General features: G+C 43.9%; 1 protein-coding gene across 1 annotated transcript in view; it reads left to right on the top strand.

The window, feature by feature from the left end:
• The first annotated feature begins 19146 nt into the window (after positions 1-19146).
• Positions 19147-21033, top strand: part of Eip63E (cyclin dependent kinase Eip63E) — a 528910-nt gene continuing 527023 nt past the window's right edge. The window contains exon 1 of the mRNA XM_070088663.1: positions 19147-19183. Coding sequence (XP_069944764.1) covers positions 19162-19183 — 22 coding nt within the window. The 5' untranslated portion in view covers positions 19147-19161. The remainder of the gene's footprint in view (positions 19184-21033) is intronic.

Raw genomic sequence — 21033 nt, 5'->3', positions numbered from 1 at the left:
GGACACAGCAATAAGGGGTCACAGTTGAAAGTTGAAGACTCAGATGAACCACAGGGATGTTAGGAAGTATTTCTTCAGTCACATAGTTGTCAGGAAGTGGAATAGCCTGGGTAGTGATGTACTGGAGGAAGGATCCATACATAGCTTTAAGAAGAGGTATCATAAAGCTCATGGGGCAGGAAGAGTGACCAGGTAGCGGCCACTTGAGGCGGGGCCAGGAGCTGTGAATCGACCCCCGCAACCACAACTAGGTGAGTACACACACACACACACACTACGTCAGGCCCATATTGAGGTATGCAGCATCTGTATGGAACCCACACCTGGTCAAACACGTCAAGAAGTTAGAGAAAGTGCAAAGGTTTGCAACAAGACTAGTCCAGGAGTTAAAGGGGTATGTCCTACGAGGAGAGGTTAAGGGAAATCGACCTGACAACACTGGAGGACAGGAGGGATAGAGGGAAGATGATAACGACATGTATAATACTGACATGAATTGACAAGGTGGATATGTTTCAGGGATGCAACAGAGCAACAAGTGGCCACAACTGGAAGTTGAAGTCTCAGATGAGTCACAGGGATGTTAGGAAGTACGTCAGCCACATAGTTGTTAGGAAGTGGAAGAGTCTGGCGAGTGATGTAGTGGAGGCAGGATCCATACATAGCCTTAAGAAGAGGTATAATAGAGCTCATGGAGCAGGGGGATAGTGGACCTAGTAGCGACCAGTGAAGAGGTGGGACCGAGAGCTATGACTCGACCCCTGCAACCATAACTGAGTACACACACCTTCAACCACAATAGGTGAGCTCACACACCCCTGAGTGATATACCTACGCCCAGTTTCAAGAGTTTTCCTCACGCAGCTTTGCTGTATTATGTGAGGAAACAATGTGCAGTTTATGGCACTGAGACGACGTTTCGTCCAGCAGGAACTTCATCAAGCAGGCTTCACACAGTAGCCATGTTGTAGTAGTCTCGGTGGCCCACATATTCATCACAGCCTGGTTGATCTGGTACTTAGCCGAGTAAACGATCCAGTTTCCTCTTCAAGACTTCTGTATTTGTCCTGGCAATATTTCTCAAATCTGCTGGTACCAGGATGAGCAGTCCAGGTCCATGCATGTTGACAAAATTTTCTCTTACTGTACCCATGGCGCCGCTGCTTTTCACTCTATTTGAAGTGTCCTATCATATCTCTCACTCCAACAATAACAGTTTGGTTAATCAGGCTTTGATTCACTGGGAGGCCTGGTCTGGGACCTGACTGCGGTGGGGTTGACTCCCGGAAGCGTCATTCACGTAACTTTCAGGTATCTTTCGGGTATCCTTCGGGTATCCTTCGGGTAACCTTCAAGTAATCTTCGGGTAACCTCCCCGTAGCCTTCAGGTAACCTTCAGGTATCCGGCACGGTGTCACAATAGCGTGTAGGTTTGGGAATCTGGCCTCAAGTATTTTCCACATATATATTATCATGTATCTCTCTTTCCTTCGCACCAGAGACTTTATATATTCAATACTTTGAGGTGTTTCCAATAGATTAATTATTTTATTAGTTCTTAACGGGGAGTAAATGATCCCTCTGTTCCAGCTCTGATTACTCTCTCCTGCCCTGAACACTGAACACTTTCCTACGCAAGAGAGGACAAACTATTTGAAAAATGTCACCATTGGCACCATTAGTTCTCATTATCCACCCAGTCATTTTCCTGGCTTTCGTGACAGTTGCCTTATTGTGTTTTCTGCAAAATATATCAGATTATATTTTTAAATCCGGGTTTTACACATACATATAATTGTACAAGCGTAGATATACATGCATGCAGTTAAACTGCGTCTGGCCGGGGATCGAACCCATGTTATTTTAACCCGCCTCGTGGGAAGCAAGTCAAAATTCATGACGCTCTAACCACTGGACCAAACAATCCTTCAAAATATCGTGTACTTAGTGGGACTAGGCATACTTCATGATGAAAGGACATACGTGGCCTCGGTAAGCTCAGACCTAATTTCATTCTACTCACGTTTGAACACCAGCCTTCATGAGCAGTACATATATTAATTCAACTACGAAACAAGTGGTATTAATGCAGTTAACAAACTGAGGTTGGCCGAGGATCGAACCCGTGTTATTTTATCTAAAATATTTTAACAAAACACGGGTTCGATCGTCGGCCACGACCAACACCACCACCACCGTAACATCACTACCACAACCACCACCACCGTAACAACACTACCACAACTACCACCACCGTAACAACACTACCACAACCACCACCACCGTAACAACACTACCACACCCACCACCAACGTAACAACACTACCACACCCACCACCAACGTAACAACACTACCACACCCACCACCAACGTAACAACACTACCACACCCACCACCAACGTAACAACACTACCACACCCACCACCAACGTAACAACACTACCACACCCACCACCAACGTAACAACACTACCACACCCACCACCAACGTAACAACACTACCACACCCACCACCAACGTAACAACACTACCACACCCACCACCAACGTAACAACACTACCACACCCACCACCAACGCAACTAACACCACTACCAGCGTAGCACCACCATCATCATCACAGTAACACCTTCAACATCGGTGGTAATAACACCTACAAAAATACTCTCTCTCTCTCTCTCTCTCTCTCTCTCTCTCTCTCTCTCTCTCTCTCTCTCTCTCTCTCTTCCCCCACCCCCACCCTCCCCTCCCCCTCTTCTCCCCTCCTCCTCCACCCTTCCCCCTCCACCCGTTTCCCACCCTCACCATGCAAACTACGCATCTTAAAGAGGAAGTGTTACCTGCCTCTACCTTGGATACCCTCTGTTGTATGTGTGTACGTGCGTGTACACCCACCTAGTTGTACATATCTAGGTGTACACACACCTAGTAGTACTCTCCTAGCTGCACATACCTAGTAATATTCTCCTACCTGTACACACCTAGTAGTACTCTCCTAGTTGTACACACCTAGTAGTGCTCTCCTTGTACACACCTAGTAGTACTCTCCTAGTTGTACTCACCTTGTTGAGTCTGCAAGGGGTCGATTCACAGCTCTTGGTTCCATCTAACAGTATTATCGATTGCTTTAACATTTTCCTTCTAGTTCTCCTGGCTTCTAGTTCTGACTACCAGGTTCAAGTTCTAGGTTTTAGTTTTCTCTTCTAGATTCTAGTTCTCTGCTAAGTTCTATTTCTCACTTCTAGGTTCTAGTTCTCTGCTAAGTTTTAGTTCTCTCTTCTAGGTTCTATTTCTGTGCTAAGTTCTATTTCTCTCTTCTAGGTTCTAGTTCTCTGCTAAGTTTTAGTTCTCTCTTCTAGGCTCTAGTTCTCTGCTAAGTTCTATTTCTCACTTCTAGGTTCTAGTTCTCTGCTAATTTTTAGTTCTCTCTTCTAGGTTCTGTTTCTGTGCTAAGTTCTATTTCTCTCTTCTAGGTTCTAGTTCTCTGCTAAGTTTTAGTTCTCTCTTCTAGGCTCTAGTTCTCTGCTAAGTTCTATTTCTCACTTCTAGGTTCTAGTTCTCTGCTAATTTTTAGTTCTCTCTTCTAGGTTCTGTTTCTGTGCTAAGTTCTATTTCTCACTTCTAGGTTGTTGTGTGGTATGGTGTGGTTGTGTGTGTCAGAGCTGCTAGTTCTCTGAGTCTGGTCTCCCAGTCCATCCTCCTTAGTTTCAGTAACAGTCGCGTCCTTCAGTGGGAGGGAGGGAGGTACTTTGATACTGGTGGAGGGCTCTTGATCCGGGGAACTAGGGCTGCCCTCTTCTTTGGATCGACATCCAGATTAATTTTTGTTCTGGCTGTTGTATTACCCCTAATGGTTTACCGCTTACTCGTGGATGTAATGACAAGAGTTTTTTCACGAGATTATTATTATTATTATTATTATTATTATTATTATTATTATTATTATTATTATTATTATGTATTCCCTTGGGGAATACATAATATTAATGATACTAATAATTAATAATAATAGTTAATAAATAATAATTAGTAATAATTATAATTAATAATAATATTATGTATTCCGCCCAGGGGTATATATTTTGGTCTTTAATCTTCGTAATAAGGACGCTAATAACCTCAGAACACTTCATCCGATCGACTTCAAATTTTCAGTGATAGTTCAGTGTAATAGGGAAAGTGTCGAGGCAAATAATGGGAGGTGTGGGTACACTGAGGTCGCTGTTGTCTAGGTCATCCCTGAAACTTGGTTTCCCTGCGATAACTTTAGACATCCTCTCCTGACCGGCTTCAAACACTGTATGTGCAATGTTGGACTACGTGCAAAGAGCAGCAACAGCCTGGTTGATCAGAAGATCCAGAGGACGACCTGGTCTAGGACCGGGCCGCGGGGGCGTTGAGTCTAGAAACTGGCTCAAAGTAGTCATTTTCCCCTTTAAATCATATTAATTATAATTGAGAATAACTTTTGAATGGCGTTAATAGTGTGTGAGGCAGCTGAGTGAATACTGGCGAGTACGTCTGTGTTGGTGGTGAGTACGTCTGTGTTGGTGGTGAGTACGTCTGTGTTGGTGGCGAGTACGTCTGTGTTGGTGGTGAGTACGTCTGTGTTGGTGGCGAGTACGTCTGTGTTGGTGGTGAGTACGTCTGTGTTGGTGGTGAGTACGTCTGTGTTGGTGGTGAGTACGTCTGTGTTGGTGGTGAGTACGTCTGTGTTGGTGGTGAGTACGTCTGTGTTGGTGGTGAGTACGTCTGTGTTGGTGGTGAGTACGTCTGTGTTGGTGGCGATTACGTCTGTGTTGGTGGTGAGTACGTCTGTGTTGGTGGTGAGTACGTCTGTGTTGGTGGTGAGTACGTCTGTGTTGGTGGTGAGTACGTCTGTGTTGGTGGCGAGTACGTCTGTGTTGGTGGTGAGTACGTCTGTGTTGGTGGTGAGTACGTCTGTGTTGGTGGTGAGTACGTCTGTGTTGGTGGCGAGTACGTCTGTGTTGGTGGTGAGTACGTCTGTGTTGGTGGTGAGTACGTCTGTGTTGGTGGCGAGTACGTCTGTGTTGGTGGTGAGTACGTCTGTGTTGGTGGTGAGTACGTCTGTGTTGGTGGTGAGTACGTCTGTGTTGGTGGTGAGTACGTCTGTGTTGGTGGTGAGTACGTCTGTGTTGGTGGCGAGTACGTCTGTGTTGGTGGTGAGTACGTCTGTGTTGGTGGTGAGTACGTCTGTGTTGGTGGTGAGTACGTCTGTGTTGGTGGCGAGTACGTCTGTGTTGGTGGCGAGTACGTCTGTGTTGGTGGTGAGTACGTCTGTGTTGGTGGTGAGTACGTCTGTGTTGGTGGCGAGTACGTCTGTGTTGGTGGTGAGTACGTCTGTGTTGGTGGTGAGTACGTCTGTGTTGGTGGCGAGTACGTCTGTGTTGGTGGTGAGTACGTCTGTGTTGGTGGTGAGTACGTCTGTGTTGGTGGTGAGTACGTCTGTGTTGGTGGTGAGTACGTCTGTGTTGGTGGTGAGTACGTCTGTGTTGGTGGTGAGTACGTCTGTGTTGGTGGTGAGTACGTCTGTGTTGGTGGCGAGTACGTCTGTGTTGGTGGTGAGTACGTCTGTGTTGGTGGTGAGTACGTCTGTGCTGGTGGCGAGTACGTCTGTGTTGGTGTCGAGTACGTCTGTGTTGGTGGCGAGTACGTCTGTGTTGGTGGCGAGTACGTCTGTGTTGGTGGTGAGTACGTCTGTGTTGGTGGTGAGCACGTCTGTGTTGGTGGTGAGTAAGTCTGTGTTGGTGGTGAGCACGTCTGTGTTGGTGGTGAGTACGTCTGTGTTGGTGGTGAGTACGTCTGTGTTGGTGGTGAGTACGTCTGTGTTGGTGCAGATACTTTACTGTTTTAAACAAGTGAAAGAAAACTTTGAATATAGTGAGAGCATATTGCTAACTTTTGTTCCCACTGTGTATGTTATGTAGTGTAACTTATGTAGTGTACGGTAGTATCACACTGCTGATATATTCACTTTTACAAAACAAGGTCTTACCTCCTTCTCTTTCCTCCTCATGACTGATATACTACTCTCAATGTCTTCTTGCTTCAAGGTACTCCTTGGTCTTCAGGGTACTTCTTGATCCTCAGGCTACTCTTTGATCCTCAGGCTACTCCATGATCCTCTGGCTACTCCTTGATCCTCAGGCTACTCTTTGATCCTCAGGCCACTCCTTGATCCTCAGGCTACTCTTTGATCCTCAGGCTACTCTTTGATCCTCAGGATACTCTTTGATCCTCAGGCTACTCCTTAATCCTCAGGCTACTCCATGATCCTCAGGCTACTACTTGATCTTCAGGCTTCTCCTCGATCCTCATAGTACCCCTTGATCCTCAGGCTACCCCTTGATCCTCAGGCTACCCCATGATCCTTTGGCTACTTGATCCTGAGGCTACTCCTCGATCCTCAGGGTACCCCTTGATCCTCAGGCTACCCCTTGATCCTCAGTCTACTCCTTGATCCTCAGGCTACCCCTTGATCCTCAGGCTACTCCTTGATCCTCAGACTACTCCTTGATCCTCAGGCTACCCCTTGATCCTCAGGCTACTCCTTGATCCTCAGACTACTCCTTGATCCACTAGAATGCTTTTCCTCTCACATCCTTCTGTTCTTATAGTTTAAAATATTTTGTGCACAGTATGTGTGTATGTGTGTGTGTGTGTGTGTGCGTGTGCGTGTGCGTGTGCGTGTGCGTGTGCGTGTGTGTGTGTGTGTGAGTAGGTTGTGTATGCAGTTTCTGTTACGCAGAACATCAACACCTTTTATAGTTTACGGCGCAACATATGCAAATCTGAAAAAATAAACAGAATCGGATATTAATATTTATGTAGAATATCGATGCGGATCATTGGTGTTGAAATTTTTCTTGTATATATGTAGGATTATGGAAGGGACCTGTGTGTGTGTGTGTGTGTGTGTGTGTGTGTTTGTGTGTGTGTGTGTGTGTGTGTGTGTGTGTGTGTGTGTGTGTGTGTGTGTGTGTGTGTGTGTGTGTGTGTGTGTGTGTTGTAAGTTGGTTTAACTAACATACACTGGCTTGCAGCCTAACGCATTAAGCCATACCTGTTCTTGAACCTGTAAACGGTGTTTGCATCCCCCACTTTCTCATCTAGTTCATTTCCTTTCTCTGCTACCCTGAGAGTAAAGACATATTTTCTAATGACATCACTTTGAGCACAATGCTTCTCGAGCGACGAGCGAAGCTAAACATCGTTGGGCTCAGTACTTGGATGGGTGAACGCCAGACACGTTTTATCCAAGGTGGTAGCGTGGCACTACCCGCCTCTCTACTGAGTGTATACTAACTGGAGGGTGTTCCGGGGGTCAACGCCCCCGAGACCTAGATCATGACCAGGCCTCGCCTGAGATGGATTTTTTTTTTTTGCGGTCTGGCAGATGAGGTTCTTGTTTGGTTCATAGACCCGTAAGATGACAGATAAATCTTTCAAACTTACTAAATATATTCAGTATTCACATACCTTATTTTCCTGTGTGCTTCCTAACAGTACTTAATCCTGGACTTCACCTTATGAAACAGACACAGCAAATGCGATAGTAATTATGGAAAAATGAACATGTTATTAGAAGACGGGCTGGAATACTGCTGTACATTAACATCTCCATTCAAAGCAGGTGAAATCGCAGATCTAGAGAGTGTACAGAGATCCTTTACTGCACGTATAAGTTCTGTCAAGCACCTTAACTACTGGGAACGCTTGGAAGCACTTGACTTGTACTCGTTGGAACGCAGGAGGGAGAGATATATCATAATCTACACTTGGAAAATCTTGGAAGGAATGGTCCCAAATCTGCACACAGAAATCACTCCCTACGAAAGTAAAAGACTGGGCAGGCGATGCAAAATGCCCCCAATAAAAAGTAGGGGCGCCATTGGTACACTAAGGGAAAACACCATAAGTGTCCGGGGCCCAAAACTGTTCAACAGCCTCCCATCAAGCATTAGGGGAATTGCCAATAAACCCCTGGCTGCCTTCAAGAGAGAGCTGGACAGATACCTAAAGTCAGTGCCGGATCAGCCGGGCTGTGGCTCGTACGTTGAACTGCGTGCGGCCAGCAGTAACAGCCTAGTTGATCAGGCCCTGATCCATCGGGAGGCCTGGTCGTGGACCGGGCCGCGGGGGCGTTGATCCCCTCCCCAGGGTCGTGGGGAAGATAAGCTCCAGAACCACTAACAGGTAACAGATCCCTGGGTTTGATATCATTAGTGGTCATCTCTGCCTCCTTGACCTTGTTTACTTCTTCAACAGTCTCTCTCTCTGACCTTTCATTGCATCACTGAAAATTTTATACGCTGTATTCAGGTGGCCACTTTCCCGCCTTCTCCCTCCCTTCTAAGATCCAGATCACCTTCCTGAGGTTTTTCTGCCTGTTGCAATCTCGTCAAATCTGAAAGACGTTTTATTGCAAACTTTTGGAGCCTTTTTGTCCGCCTGTTTTTCTAGTTCATGGATTAATGTTTGATGGTGCATGGCGTCAGTGTTTGTCTGCCTAACTCCGTTCTTGTCTCATCTCCGTAAATTTGTCTTAGACTCCAGGAGATTAGTGAAGCCTTAATTTCTCGCCATGAAAAGCGAGCTGATGGGGTTCGAGTCCTGGTTTCCGGCACCCGCCTCTTAAGTTTTGCCAACGACCAGTTCGTTGCTCAAATATTGAAAAGACAAAGAAATAAAAGGGGACCCCAGGAAATATTTCTTAAGCTTCTAGGCGATCAGAGAGTGGATGAGGCGGTGGAGGCAGAGTGGATGAGGCGGTGGAGGCAGAGTGGATGAGACGGTGGAGGCAGAGTGGATGAGGCGGTACAGGCAGAGTGGATGAGACAGTGGAGGCAGAGTGGATGAGGCGGTACAGGCAGAGTGGATGAGGCAGTACAGGCAGAGTGGATGAGGCGGTACAGGCAGAGTGGATGAGGCGGTACAGGCAGAGTGGATGAGGCGGTACAGGCAGAGTGGATGAGATGGTGGAGGCAGAGTGGATGAGGCGGTACAGGCAGAGTGGATGAGGCGGTACAGGCAGAGTGGATGAGGCAGTACAGGCAAAGTGGATGAGGTGGTACAGGCAGAGTGGATGAGGCAGTACAGGCAGAGTGGATGAGGCAGTACAGGCAGAGTGGATGAGACGGTACAGGCAGAGTGGATGAGACGGTACAAGCAGAGTGGATGAGGCAGTACAGGCAGAGTGGATGAGGCAGTATAGGCAGAGTGGATGAGATGGTGGAGGCCGAATGGATGAGGCAGTACAGGCAGAGTGGATGAGGCGGTGGAGGCAGAGTGGATGAGGCAGTGGAGGCAGAGTGGATGAGGCGGTACAGGCAGAGTGGATGAGGCAGTACAGGCAGAGTGGATGAGGTGTCATAGGGGTTCGGTAAGGAGATAAGAGGGTTGAAGGTAAACAACTTGTTGGATGGTAACGATATATATTGTCAGACTGTGGTAAGGAGGGATGGGCCCAGCCTGCCGTGTTACTGCCTGGATGTCTATACGCCAAGTGAGAGCGAGGCAGCTCGTCTCACTGCCTCAAGCTGTACCCCGTGATGTCATACAGTCACAGGCCTAGGGAGCTTCTATATAAAGCACATGGATGGTACTATGATACTCAACTAATCTATGCATACAACACATGTAAAGGAGGATCAGCAACTGTGCTGACAGCTCGGTCATGTTACGTATGTCGTCTTGACATACACTACTATGCTATAGGCTGAACAGGCAGGTGGTTCTGGGCTGATTCTATACAATAACAAATACATATATAACTTAGAACTAATGGATGGTATCATAATGGATGTTAACATAATGAGTTTTACGTAATGGGTGTTAACGTAATCACTTAACATAATGAGTTTCATTATAATGCATTACGGCTTATAAGAACAAACCGTTGTACATTATGGATGGAAATGATCGATCGATCTGTATTCATGCACTCTACGGATTCTGAGGAAGAATAAATATATATATACAAGGTGAAATTAACAGCAAAGACATCTGGTGCACTCAGATCATTACTGTCAAATTCTCAGAATACGGAGGGAACGTAAACACACAAAAAAAAATTTCTTGAAAAAACTGATCAGTTAATAACAAAACACACAGTTGACAATTTCCTTCATCTCTGACATCTAATTATACAGGCTATGTACATTTAAACCCAATTCTGCAAGGGTAAGGTTTACGTATGCAGAATGGTTATCATCTCTGGGAGGATTGAATTCCTCTGCAATGGCTAACACATGCCTTGACTGAGGGAGATCTGAACAAGTATCTACAAAAGATATTTGTGGGTTTCTCATTACTTGTCGAGTACGCAAAGAGTAACAACATTCAGGTTGACTATTTGACTGAGTATTTGAGGTAGAGGGTACAGAGTCAAGAGGATTTTCAGGGTGGTATGCCTGCAGATAATGCGTTCTTTAATCACTTTAGCTACTGTCTCTGCAGTCTTATCTGCAATAGGAACTAACTCACAATATCTGGTGAAATGATCTACCATAACACACACATGTTTGTTGCCTTGGAGGAAACATTTAAAATTGGTTAACAAATCAAGGGCAACTCTTTCCCACGGTTCGCTAGTAGTTGGGTACACCTGGATTGGATTAGGACCATTAACATTTCCTTTATGTTTCATACAAACACTACATTTCTTAACATACTCTGAAATGTCATTTGCCATACGTGGTCAAAAGTACTTCATTCTAGCTTGTTTCACAGAACGATCCATACCAGGGTGTGCATCACCTGGTGCATCGTGAACTAGCTGTAGAGCTACGTTCACTAGTGGCTGTGGAATTACTAACTGGTAAACTCTTCTGCTTGGGGTACCCAACTCGGCTGTTCGATACAGTAATTCTTGGCTCATTACGAAGTCACTGATGGGTGCTGGTGGCTTCACAGCCAGAATAAGATCTTCCTGGAGCAGGAATCGAATCACACCAGACCACATGGGATCTGTTCTTTGCGTAACTACACTAACGTGTCGTGATAAAGCATCTGCAACTACATTTGACTTGCCAGGTAAATGTTCAAAAGTGGGATTGAACTCTTGGATAGTCAAGGTCCATCTGGCTAACCTTCCAGTAGGTTGTTTATTCTGGAATAAAGGTATCAGTGGTGCATGGTCTTTCAAGACATGAACAGGGTACTGGTAAATAATGTCTCAGAAGTGCTTTAAAGACCATACTATTGCTAAAGCTTCTTGCTCCATTAATGTATAATTACGTTTAGCCTTCGTAAGGACTCAGCTAGCAAATGCAACTGCGTTGTACTTGCCATCAGTCTTCTGAGCTAGTACGGCACCTATGCCAATTGAACTAGCATCAGTTGTCAAATAGAAGGGCTTAGAAAAATCTGGGAATTTCAAAATGGGAGCGGACGTTAGCTTTTCTTTTAGTGTCTGGAATGCTCTTTCTTGACGGAAGGTCCAAATGAAAGGAGCATCTTTCTTAAGCAATTTAGTTAGAGGAGCTGCTATTGAAGAAAAATTAGCAATGAAAGATCTGCAGAAACCTGCTAGACCCACAAAGGATCTTACAGCATCAGCAGTTTTGGGGGCTGGAAAATTTAGTACTGCTGTTACTTTACTTTGATCAGTCGTAACCCCTCTAGGAGTGACTACGTGACCAAGAAGCTTAATTTCTGATCTGAAAAATTGACATTTAGACAGTTTGATCTTTAAATTGGCTTCTTCAAGCTTACCAAGTACTATATCAAGTCGTTTCAGATGTGTATCCACATCTTCGGACATGACAATTATGTCATCTAAGTACACCATAAGTGCTTTACCTATAAGACCTCTAAAGATATTGGTCATGAGTCTCGAGAATGTGATAGGAGAGGATTGTAATCCAAAAGCCATTCGAAGGAAATGATAATGACCTGTTGGAGTAGAGAATGCAGTTAACTCTTGGCTGTCCTCGTGAAGAAGGACTTGCCAAAACCCTTGTAACAAGTCCAGGGTCGAGAAGACTTTGTTATCTCCGATGTTGCGTAAAAGATCACCCAGTACAGGAAGTGGGAAGCGATCTGGAATAGTTTTCACATTTAACTTCCTAAAGTCAATCACCAGGCGCCAAGTACCGTCCTTCTTAGGCACTAGGATTAAGGGCGCATTCCAGTGTGAATTGCTATGTGCAATAACTCCATCATCGAGCATTTGATTGATCAGTTCTTCTGCGACAGCAACTTGGGAATGAGGCATTCTGTACGCAGGTATATTGATAGGCCTAGTACCAGGTTCAAGTGGAATACGATGGGACAATAAGTTTGTTATACCCATCTTCTCACCTGGTAAGGCAATGGCTTTACGACATTTGTTCAACAGCGTCAACAAACGCTTGACTTTGTCTGGGAAGTCAGTGGGAGCTAAGTCTTTCTCCTCAACTGGTGGAATGGATTGATCCAGTGGAGTGGATGAGGTGTCCCCTGTTGAAATAGCACCGACCCACTGGTCAGATGGCATGTCATTCTGTACTTGAACAGGGTAAGGATAGTGAACCAGGTCAACGGGATTGGTATTTGCTCTGAGACGAACACTGTGACCCGAAGTGTTAGCAAGGAATAAATGGATCTTACTGTCTCTTACAACGTGTAAGGAAGGTTCAACAAATAAACCCTTGACCTTGCAGGAATCACTGTCAACTAGGACGTTATCACCATCTGGAACACTAGGAACAACAACAGACATTCTAGTGAGAGCACTAGCCGCAACAGAGACGTCATGTGACATCAACAAGAGATGGCATTACTAGTTTCAAGTAATCGTTTTCCGACAAGGCGTCCCCTGTGGAGAAACTACTACTTGGACTAGCAGACATTGCAGGGATAGGCTGAGCACTCAAAGCAGTCTGAACATCCTTGGACACTTGAGGCAATACACTATCTTGCATATCTGAAGGTGTAGGTGGAACACAGATGGGAGTGACAGAGTTACTAGTGCCTGACCACTTGGGTATGCTACTGGAAAATGCATTGGCCTGTAAGGACTTAATCCGTACATCGTACTCTGCGGCAGTATGGCAGATTTCTGATCCAAGCTGGTAACCCCAAAATGGAATGATCAAGTCATCAATTTAGGCATGCCATCGGTAAGGGTCGAGCACAATGCCTAAGTATCGCATGGAAGCAAATCCCAGTAGGAGGTCACCAGGGAAAGTAATCTGGTCGACAAGAAGAAAAGCAGCAGTAAAGTCTCTACCTTGGATAGAAAAGGTGAGCAAAGTCTGACCTCGGACACGCAGAAAGGAACCAGCTACTCCACTAAGGGAGGTTACATTAGTTGGTTCAACAAGGAGGACACATCATAACTGCTTCTCTTTAAACAAGCTAGACCTGATGATATTAACTTGCACACCAGAGTCCATGAACACATGAATGGGCGCATTATGGATAGAAGCTTGTACTAAAGGACCTATTGTTTCGTTTGGAGTTATATGCAAACAGAAGGGTGGGTTGTCATCGGAGAAGGCATTTTCCACTTCATCCCCAAATTCATCTATGTCAGAGACGTGTGAAGCAACGTCATCAGCAGGGTTGTCATTCTCAAGACTGGCTAAGGCTTCATAGGAATTTTGAACTGGGATGGTGTACTCATTATCACCTACTGTCACGGCTGGACGAGTAGACTGGGGCGCTCGGATTCCCCCAAATTGGAAGAACGAGGCTGGTTCTGGATATTCTGAGAACCCCGATCTCGATTTCCTCTCCTGGCTCTGCGGTTGGAACGGCCACGGAAAGATCTAGAGTACTGAAGGTTGTACAGAGCATTGCACTCAGATGTGTCATGTCCATGTATTCTATGATAAGTACAGTAGGGAAGATCTGACTGGTACTCATCATCAGTACGACGCCTCTTAGGGTGACTATCAGGACAATTAATTGCAATATGGCCATGGAAACCACAATTGTAGCAAGTTCTTTGACTATAGGTACTATACATGCTACAAGTGCTACGGGAATGATGACTCTTAACACTAGCTTTGGATGATGATCGAGAGTGATTTAGATTGGGAGTTTTGGTAGTAGCACAAACTAGAGGAAGTACAGGAGTAGACAAAGTGGTTGGCATAGACTTTCGATAAGGGAAGGTTCCCTCGGGACACAAATTACGTACATGGATGAGAGCTGCGAGCGGTCCCATAGTAGCATTTAGAGGACTAGAATTGTACACATACATTGATGTCGGTGGCATTAGTTGTTTAATAACTCTGAATGCTGCTAATTTAGCAAACCCTTCAAGAGCTGGTTTATCATTATCTTTAAAAGGTACTTGGAATTTTGACCTGCTTTAACGAATGAGGACATTAGGTTATTTAGACGAAGGGCAAACTCATCTAATGACTCCTCTGGCCTTGGAGCTGTACACACTAATTCTTTAAGGACGACAAAAGGATCGGTTTCTCGCACCGGTTCAAGATAGTTACGGATTAACTGTTCATAATCTTGCCACCTGGTTAGATCTTAAAAGTCCTTCATACGAATCAAGTTGAACTTATGTGAGGCGGCTGGAGAACGGGCTAAACTCTCCTTTCCGATACTAATTAAACAACTCTCAGTTGGAAGACCATCAACTGAGGCATTAGCTCTGGCTCGAACAGCAGTAAACCAACCTTCTAGGTTGTCTGGGTTACCATTGAACAATGGCATTGCATCATAAGGATCACGACTAAAATTATGCAGGCTAGAAGTCTGAGTATGTCTATCGTTTGATAAGGAATTACTCGAATTTTGGACTGAAGCACCCCTCAAGGAAGGTTCCTTGATGTTGGTGAGGGGCTCTTGATTTAGGGAATTGGATCTGTGCTCCAGTTCCCCGAATTAAGCCTGAATGCCTTCCACATCCCCCCCCCCAGGCGCTGTATAATCCTCCAGGTTTAGCGCTTCCCCCTTGATTATAATAATAATAATAATAATGGACTGAAGCATTAATGGTTGTACTAGCAGCATGTGCTGAGGCATCGCTTGAGAAGACTTGAGACATGTTTGCAAAATGTAAAACAAGAATTTAGAGAAATAAAAGAAAATGTAACTGAGGAACATACAACACAGTGAACTTAAATGAGAAGAAAATGCTTAACTATTCTGCATAAGTAAATAAAAATTGACAGGTCACACTGTAAGCAAGGTAATTCTCTGTAGATGAATGGTTCAGAGAACCGACATGTTGATAAATTAGACACATGTGCAACTCTTGGGTATCTTTATTGAGGAAACGTTTCGCCACACAGTGGCTTCATCAGTCCATACAAAGGAGAATCTTGAAGAACAGGAGGAGAATGAGGTAATCAGTCCCTCAACCTTGAGTCGATGTGGTCAGTCCATCAATCTTGAATAGATTGAATAGATTGATGGACTGACCACATCGACTCAAGGTTGAGGGACTGATTACCTCATTCTCCTCCTGTTCTTCAAGATTCTCCTTTGTATGGACTGATGAAGCCACTGTGTGGCGAAACGTTTCCTCAATAAAGATACCCAAGAGTTGCACATGTGTCTAATTTATCAAGGTAACTCTCACAAGAAAATACTCAACTGAATAAACAACACTTTGAAAATCAAGAGAACTTGTGCTTTACTCAAATCTAATTTGCTCAACTTTACTTTAAAATTGAATGAATGACACAGTGAGTTGTCTTTACTCTCAGTGCAATAGGGAAATACAACAATAAAATGATGAATCAATCAAAAATGTTAAATTCGACTCAATAAATCTTGTGCAAAATTAAAACAAACTGGGAAAACAATTCACTACAAAGGAAATAAAATGGCACACAAAGAATAAAATATGCACAGAACAGAGCATAAGAAACTGCACTGAAATAAACTGTAGCAATACTGCAAATAACAATTGCTAATCAAAAGTACTGTACAGCACTACACAAAATTTCGGTAAGAAAAATTTTAATGGCAACACAATGTTTGCACAAGAATTATTGCAAAATGAGTCAATGTGCAATAATAAAAAATTGCACACAAAAGAAAATACAGTTTACAAGAAAAGAAAATATATCAAGGAATGAACTGAGTGAACACTTTAACCCTTAATTGCAGCTTAAGCAACACTTACTGAACAAGCAAAACAACAATTTACTTTAAATGAACAACTTAAAAATTGCACTAAGAGTGAATTTGTTCAATGAAACATGAAAAATAATAGGTGCAAAAACACAGAACAAAAGGTTTGAACACTTACAGTGATGCAGAACACAACACATCAACATAAACACAATACTAGAATTTTCTTGCTATGGAACTTGATGTGTGAAAAATTTGTAAAAAAATCATTTTCTTGCTTGCACAAAACAATGGCACTATTGTCTGTGGAGATAAGACAAATTAGACACTGGCTGAATGAAAAGAATTAACACAAAAATGTTCAACACACAGAGAAAAATGAAATTGGCAAGAATACACAAATGCTGGGATAAAAAAAATATAACAGACAACACTGAGTTGTGATGCAGAATATAAAGTAATAAATTACTGAATTACTTCACTGCGATACTGTGAACACAAAGTGATTGTGAAGTGGAAACACAAGTTCTATACTGCTCATATGTTGCACACATGGAAAAAAAACACTAAGGTACTTCAAGTATATAAAAAAAGAAGCACAACACAACAGATATGAAATTATGCACGAAAATTAACATTGAATTAAGAAGATAAAAAAATATTGCAATCGGTATATAATAAACACTGAGTCTAATCAAGAGTTACTGAATGTCACTAAGAAATCACTGGAAACACAAAAAGAAATGTCTCAACACTCGCAATTGTCTCTATGAAAAATATTGTCACTGTAGCGACGTGGTGAAGAATGAGGTAGATGGTGGAAGGTTGGAGGATGGTGGTGGATGTTTATGTCATCTCGTGGCTGGCTACTGTCCACACGTGATCCTAGAATTTGCGCTTACATCGACGATTGACTCACACAGGAGGCTTTCAATGGTGGCACCACTGACGAAGAACACACTCTAGCTCTTGACCCCTATGGGTGAGTGGCTGAGTGAGGCGGCTGATGCCGGGCAGTGGTGAGGCACTGCGTGGTGAGTGGGCCTATGGGATGAACGGCGTAAGCCTCACTGGGGACACCCTCACTGGCGCGAAAATATTTCTAAGCCGGCTGGCTTAAAACAAACCCACGAAATACCACAACACAACAGGGATGAAAAAGCACTCAGAATGGCTTGGAGCTTGAAGCACAAAGCGATGAAGATTGTACCCACGTGGTTTGCTCGAGTACTGGGTTAAGACACTTGGGTTAGTCACCTGGGTTAGTTGCTGGCTTGCTTAGCTTAACCCTTCACACAGAATGGTTTGATAACTTCTAACGATGAGCACAGCAGGGGTGGAAAGCTGGCTTGGCAGGCAAAGGCTGGATGGTGTGATGCTAGGCTGGACTGGACTCCCTCACCACACACTGTCTACTTGTTTGGCTTTGCAAACTCAGGTCAACCTCTCGGGAGTGATGCAAATAAGCAGACAAACACTAATACAAGGAGACTGACCAGTGAATATTGTAGAGGCTGGTAGAAGCTTGGTCGGGGTAGCTGGCTTGAGGTAGCTGGCTGGCTAGGTCGGCCTAGCGTCAGAAGATGGCGACCGGCTCAGTAGAAATTTATCTCCAGAAATCGCTGTAATCGTCAGAATTACAGGCCCTCCATTGCCACCAAATTGTCGTAGGGGTTCGGTAAGGAGATAAGAGGGTTGAAGGTAAACACCTTGTTGGATGGTAACGATATATATTGTCAGACTGTGGTAAGGAAGGGATGGGATCAGCCTGCCGTGTTACTACCTGGATGTCTATACGCGGAGTGAGAGCGAGGCAGCTCGTCTCACTGCCTCAAGCTGTACCCCGTGACGTCATACAGTCACAGGCCTAGGGAGCTTCTATATAAAGCACATGGATGGTACTATGATACTCAACTAATCTATGCATACAACACATGTAAAGGAGGATCAGCAACTATGCTGACAGAGGCGGTACAGGCAGAGTGGATGAGGCGGTACAGGCAGAGTGTATTAAATTAAGAATAGATAAGTTATAATCCACAAGGATAGGCATGAACTATCTCACCTCCAGTAAATAGTCTTGTTGATGAGCTGGAGCCTCACCCGTCGTCCCCTCACAGCCACAACTACGTCAACACAGCATCAACAGTACTGTATCGTACGTTACAAACTAACATGCTCGCAAATGCTAAAATAATTTATATATATATATATTTATATATATATATATATATATATATATATATATATATATATATATATATATATATATATTATTATTTATTTATTTATTTATTTCAATCTATTTTTAAGGACCTTCAAAATATTTTATGTTTCCAACGTTAAAAAAAATATACCATTTGGCGATTCAGTATAAAAAAAATCAAAGCTTTACATCAATGTGAAATGCTAATTAAAATATACATGGGGAATATATTATTATTTTTTATGGTTGGACTGGGTCGGGGGGAGGGGGAGGGGGAGAACCGAGATACTGTATTAAAGTTATAAGAGCCGGATCAACCAGGCTGTGATGTATATGTGGACCAGCCAACGAGTCTGTAACACACAAAGCCTGGTTGATCAGCCAATCACCAGGCAGTTATATTACAAATGGAATATAATACCGACAGGGTGATCAATAAGACACGTGCAACACTGTGAATGTTGAATGAGGAAACGTTTCGCCTACGCTGCTGACTTGGCCAGTCGAATGTAGAGATGAATCATAGACATTACACACTCCGCGAGACAGCCTCCAGGAGTGTGATTCATCTCCATATTCGACTGGCGAGACCAGCAGCGTAGGCGAAACGTTTCCTGATTAAAGATTCCTAGTGCTGCGCATTTATCTTACTCACCAATCACCGGACAAGCCTGACCCAGGATCAAATGAGGAAATAGGACAAAAAAAAACTGAAAATAGGTCACAGGTATATCACAGGTCGCAGGCACCAGCAAATATTCTCCTGCTCCTCACATGCCATTAATATATTCTTTGAATATGACAAATCAATCAAAATTTAATTAATAACTGATGGCCTTTCCTTTGCAGGTGAGTGTAGGAAGCCTGTGAGCAGTGACAGCATCAGAGGAACGAGTCTGCTTGTTATTAATGCTAGCCGCTGAGCCTATAAGTAATGTATCACTAATGTTTTCAAAGCGTTCGTTTTAAAACGTATGCTTCGTACTGCTAACTTAAGTTACTAACACTTGGGTATAAACTCTGCGCTTACATAAGCGCTTATGTATTGCTTGTTAATATGTTAATAATTGATATGCAACCTAGATATAATGATGTGACTTGTCTTGCGAACACGGCTGTATAATAGGCTTTCACTAAGATAGGGTTGTTAAAATATACTGCCTAGAGTATCAGGTTAGCACTCTTATGCCTGTGTTAACTCCCATTAGGCCACAGCTAAGCCAGGGTTGTGTTGATGTATTGCTGAGAATAACAGGTTAACCTTCTCTTGCTTATTTTAATTCCCATCAGGCTTCCACTAAGCCAGGGTTGTGTTAATATAACGCCTTGTTCATTAGGTTAACGCGTATTTAAGCGTGTGTTGTCCATCCTCTGCTACTCCCCACCTCCCAGTTGCTCTGCTTCCTAGGGGTTGAAATTAATACACACACACACACACAAGTAGCAATTGTAAATTGTACTTAGGTGACGTTTCGCCCATACCCCAGGCTTCCGTGCAGTCGAAAAGTCATCTAAATAAATTTTATAATTCTTCTTTGTGTTTTTCACAGCTTGGCATTGTCATACCATCTTTTATTACAGTTAGAGAGTATTGCCATTTTTCTTTCTGGCGACTGGTTGTATGTGAGAGACGGGGCGAAAGAAGATTGATTTACCTTCCTACGTTTATCTCTTGATAAATTCCATCGTTTCACGGATTTCAATCACAGTCCACTTGGCTGGTTTACCGTTTTTCTGTTCGCAGTTTTAAAGTTAGTTTCGCCTTTCGTTTTAAAACCTAAATGATCGGGCTTCAAAAATAATAGTTGTATGTCTTTTTTTTTCGTCACTCGTAACTTTAAAATAGTGATGTATGCAGCACTGGTTGAGATTTGTGTACCTCCAGTATGGTACCGGAGGTACTGAGCAGGAATGACAAGGAAACACCTCAACGTACTGGAGGTACCGGGCAAAAAATCGCCAGGAAGCATCTCAACGTCAGATGATGATCTCTTTAATGTTTCAAGGGGTGAACAGGTAGGTCTGTGGAAGACCTCGGTCAGGTAGGTCTGTGTGAAACCTCGGTCAGGTAGGTCTGTGGAAGATCTCGATCATGTAGGTCTGTGGAAGACCTCGGTCACGTAGGTCTGTGTAAGACCTCGGTCAGATAGGTCTGTGTAAAACCTCGGTCAGGTAGGTCTGTGGAAGACCTCGATCAGGTAGGTCTGTGGAAGACCTCGGTCACGTAGGTCTGTGGAAGACCTCGGTCAGGTAGGTCGGTGGAAGACCTCGGTCAGGTAAACACTGCAAGATCGTACTGGTGTGTGAACCACGGGGAGAACTGATCACATCATACAAAATACTCCGGGGCATAGACTGAGAAGACAAAGAGAGATCTTTGTAGATGAATGGTTCAGAGAACCGACATGTTGATAAATTAGACACATGTGCAACTCTTGGGTATCTTTATTGATATCCAAGAGTTGCACATGTGTCTAATTTATCAAAGAGAGATCTTAAATCCGACTAGGTCCTGGACCACGAGACCACAGGAAAGCTGAACACTGAAACGAAGGTTGACCAGTGTGGCTGACCAGTGAGGTTGATCATTGTGGCTAACCAGTGTGGCTGACCAGTGAGGTTAACAAGTGTGGCTGACCAGTGAGGTTGACCAGTGTGGCTGACCAGTGAGGTTGACCAGTGTGACTGACCAGTGAGGTTGACAAGTGTGGCTGACCAGTGAGGTTGACCAGTGAAGTTGACGAGTATGGCTGACCAGAGAGGTTGACAAGTGTGGCTGAC

This window comes from Cherax quadricarinatus, chromosome 25, assembly GCF_038502225.1.
Source record: "Cherax quadricarinatus isolate ZL_2023a chromosome 25, ASM3850222v1, whole genome shotgun sequence".
Classification (NCBI taxonomy): domain Eukaryota; kingdom Metazoa; phylum Arthropoda; class Malacostraca; order Decapoda; family Parastacidae; genus Cherax; species Cherax quadricarinatus.
Note: the sequence above shows the minus strand (reverse complement) of the source record. Positions and strands in the feature narration are given on the sequence as shown.